We start from the raw sequence: 3,990 nt of genomic DNA, 5'->3' as shown, positions 1-3,990 counted from the left end.
GGTGTTATTAAAGGAAAAAGAAAATCTTATACCATCTCAATGGCAGCTGGGTGAGAAAAGGAAGAATTGTTAGAGAGAAATACTGAAAAGAAAGAAGTTGCTGGAGCTAATAGAGACAGCATCTTGTTAGATGGAAAAAGGAATCAGATCTACAGAGGGTCATTGATCTGATGAATATCAGTGGATATTATAATTACAATTGTTTCCACTACACAAACATTCCTTAAGAGGTCACACATTAACTATACCCAACAACCAAAGTTCAGTTGTCAGTATATAACCCAACTTGAGGTTAAAAGAGTAAAATATAGAAAGACAAAGACATAATGGAAAACTTGATGAGTACTGTTTAATGTGTATGTAAATCTTCAAGACTTCAAATATTTTTTTTAAGAAAATAAAGCAAACCACAAATGATCCTAATCATGTTTGAATATTTTGGGTTAAATATTTTGGGTTAAGTCCACATAGTTCATGTCCTTCTCCATGTGTGTCCTTTTCCATTTATGCAAAAATTGCATAAATTAAAAATGGAGAAAAAAGAGAGAAATAAAAGAAATCTTTAACAGCTACCAAACTGCAAATAAAGCAGTGTCAAAACACAATTGATTTGAACTAGAAGCAGCTTAATAAAACAAGTAAAAAATCTGCAGTGTGATAAACCTTATATCTGATTGAGTGCACATTCATGCAAATGTAAACTTATCATAAAAATTAAATACATTACTTTTGTTTTTACAATTATCCTTGGTAATAAATTACTTTACTTAACTTTATTGATTTATATATTGATTTATATTGCTTCACAATAATATAAAATAGATAAACATAAAACAGCATAATCAAATATACAGCACCAATCTAATTAAAAGCTAGTCAAAATAAATGAGTCTTAAGATGAAGTTTAAAAGAATAAATACAATCCAGGCAACGTAGAGATGGAGGGAGTGAATTCCACAATCTGGGGGTTTTATGCTGTGTAGGCCAGTTTATTTCTTGCATTTTTGTGCCACATTTGTAAGGAAAATGCATTTGTGGGTTGAGCAGGAGAGTTGAGTATGTGGACTGTGTTGACAACATACTTGCAAAATCTTCTCCGCCAATACCAAATAGCTTATTCTGCTACTGGTTCTCATTTGTTGTTGTTTATAGAACCATATCACCCCATTAGAGCACGTTGCCCTCAGCCTGCAGGCTTACTTGTTTTTCCTAGAGTATTTAAAAGTAGAATACCCCTACCGGTTGCAGCAGATGTCCCCCCCCTACCTGAGCCTGCTTCTGCCGGAGGTTTATTCCTGTTAAAAGGGAGTTTTTCCTTCCCACTGTCACCAAAGTGCTTGCTCATAGGGGATCATATGATTGTTGGGTTTTTCTCTGCATCTATTATTGTAGGTTCTACTGTACAATATGAAGCGCCTTGAGGCGACTGTTGTTGTGATTTGGCGCTATATAAATAAAATTGAATTGAGAGTCTTTGGTTTTCAGCACCCTCTTCAGAGGAACCAGCTTCCAGTTTGGATTCGGGAGACAGACACTATCTCTACTTTCTATAGAGCAATAATAGCTTTTTTAGGGCTTTTCACATTGTCTGCCTCTGAGCAGCTGGTTCAGTGTTTAGTTAGAGGTAATTTCATAAACAGTCACAGCAGGGTATCAAGTGGCTGGAATAAAAAAGAAAGAAAAAGGGAAAAAAAACGTTTTCATTAAATCCATCCAAAATCTGAAAGCTCAAGTTCCCAATTACCACACAGCAGTACGCTGGGGATCTACATTTAATGTGACAGGACAATAGAGATTAGTTATTTAATGTATAATTAAATAAAAAAAAAAATATTGCTCAATGAATAATCCTTTGAACAACACATCACTATTTAAATGCTGTTCACTAAATTTTGCCCTTTAACCAGCTAAATGAACACATGCTGAAAACATAGCAGGTTTAAATATATGAGTGGTAGTAATTTTAACATAAGGCTAACAAGCTGTCTGTAAATCCAGGTATGTTTTTCCCATATTCAAAAAGACATTAATTATCTACAGGATTCCGGTCCAGATACCTGTTTTTGAATAAAAGTGTTCCATTGAATGATAATAATAAAAACCCAATGTGTCCGTTGAGTGGTCAACAGAGCTGAAGTCTGTTTTTCATTAAAATCAATTAAAACTTGCAAGATTGTAACTGCAGTTTGTAAAGACTGGGACCAGACACACTGTTGTGTATACACTGTTCTTGTGTATAATTTTGGAAGTGTTTATTGATGCTGCACACAGTAGTTTTCATGGTTCGGCACCCCGTCCATCAACTTTCCAGCTGGCTGCACGCACACACTCCTCCCTCTCCAGTTTCACTATAAAAAGGGAAACCTCTTTAAGATAATCAGCATCACCTGTCCCTCTAACCTCACTGGCACTGCCACTTTTGAGCTCACTCCACCACCCCTCCCCGGCAAATGATCCAGGGACCACACCTCCACTACACAGTTGAACAAGAAAGGCCTCAATACACACCATATACAAGCCTTTATGTACATTGTGTGCCAAAAATAACAAAGTGTTCAAAGTACAAATCTGTTTGTATTACCTATCTAACAGTATCTTGGATTAAATATTAGCCAGTCTGTTTTTTGCTGAAACAATAAAACAATAAATAAGAAGTCGGTAAAACCTATAACACACCACATGATCTTTTTGAATGTATATAATTGTCTAAAGCTTTCATTCTTTAGCAACTTGTAAAAATGAATTAGAGATCATGTGTCTTTAGTATCCACGCAGCCATGCTGAATTGCATATCTTAAACTCAACCTCTTTTTCATCCACACACGCACACACACCACCACCTTTTTTATGGTGTCCTGATCAAAGTACAAACCAGTCTGAGGTTTTTGAACACAGCTTAAGGAGGGGAGAAGGGTTGTTTTGACGAGTGTACAGGTATTTAAGTTTTAGTTTTTTAGTTTTTTTTGTTGTTTTTACTGAAGATGTTAAATTGTTGGTGCTATATTTGATTATATTTTAAGACTTTTTACAAACCACTAATAACAAAGGAAAAAATCTTTAGGAGGTCAGGAAGACGACAACTCTTATCCTTGGTACTGCAATTATATTTGCGAAGATACCAATTTTATTTTTAAATAACCAATCTCATCCCAATCAAACTTTTTTTCATTGTCAAAACAGTGTTGTGTTCTTTTATGAATAACAAGAATAAAAACATATTTGCTAACATTTGACTTTTAGCACTCCAGTATTGCTCTTCATGGATGGAATTTTTCTTAAGCCTCTGCTCAGAAGAGTCACTGCTTTGGTTTTCCAGCACATTGTGGTCGTACTTCTGCTGACACTAGTTTGCAAAGGTAACTGTTAAATAAGTATATACAAATGTCCAGTTTAACTATTGTTTGATTCTTGGAAACAGAAAGAGAGAAAACTGCCACTGAACAATTGGTGACTCCACCTATGTAATCGGTTCTCAAAGTAATGTTTTTTTTCCTCCTTTATTATTTTTTTCATTAACAAAGTAACTTATTCGAACAGGGCAAAGCAAACATGACAACGATAATTGAATTTGAATTTAAAATAGACTTACTTTTTCCTAGGGAATTCACAGAAGATCGGTCCATCTCCGCCATTGATAGCAGTGGCTGGTGACGATGTTGTTTTGCCATGCCAGCTGGAACCTCCTGTGGATGCTGTTCAGATGACAATTGAGTGGGGAAAACCTGATTTGAACCCCAGATTTGTGTTTGTGCGGCATAATGGACAGGAGCTTCAGACTGATCAAAACACAGCCTACAAGGGAAGAGTGTCACTGTCCATCGATAAGCTAAAGCACGGAGATGTTTCACTGAAGCTGTCCAAAGTGAAAGTCTCTGATAGTGGAAGATACAGATGTTACATTCCACAACAGAGTAAAGAATATTTTGTTGAGCTTCTAGTTGGTAAGTAAATAAACTCTGCTATATCTTCTTAATGATCTATGAGCAGGTT

General features: G+C 35.6%; 1 protein-coding gene across 1 annotated transcript in view; it reads left to right on the top strand.

Annotated features, from left to right (window-relative positions):
- Positions 1-2,874: 2,874 nt before the first annotated feature.
- LOC121812823 (butyrophilin-like protein 10) overlaps positions 2,875-3,990 on the top strand; it is a gene marked incomplete at its 3' end in the record, with an annotated part of 4,616 nt that continues 3,500 nt past the window's right edge. Inside the window, exons 1-3 of the mRNA XM_042215914.1 lie at positions 2,875-2,934; positions 3,241-3,356; positions 3,600-3,941. Coding sequence (XP_042071848.1) covers positions 3,260-3,356; positions 3,600-3,941 — 439 coding nt within the window. The remainder of the gene's footprint in view (positions 2,935-3,240; positions 3,357-3,599; positions 3,942-3,990) is intronic.

This window comes from Haplochromis burtoni, unplaced genomic scaffold, assembly GCF_018398535.1.
Source record: "Haplochromis burtoni strain Fernald_Lab_line unplaced genomic scaffold, NCSU_Asbu1 Contig_867, whole genome shotgun sequence".
Lineage (NCBI taxonomy): Eukaryota > Metazoa > Chordata > Actinopteri > Cichliformes > Cichlidae > Haplochromis > Haplochromis burtoni.
Note: the sequence above shows the minus strand (reverse complement) of the source record. Positions and strands in the feature narration are given on the sequence as shown.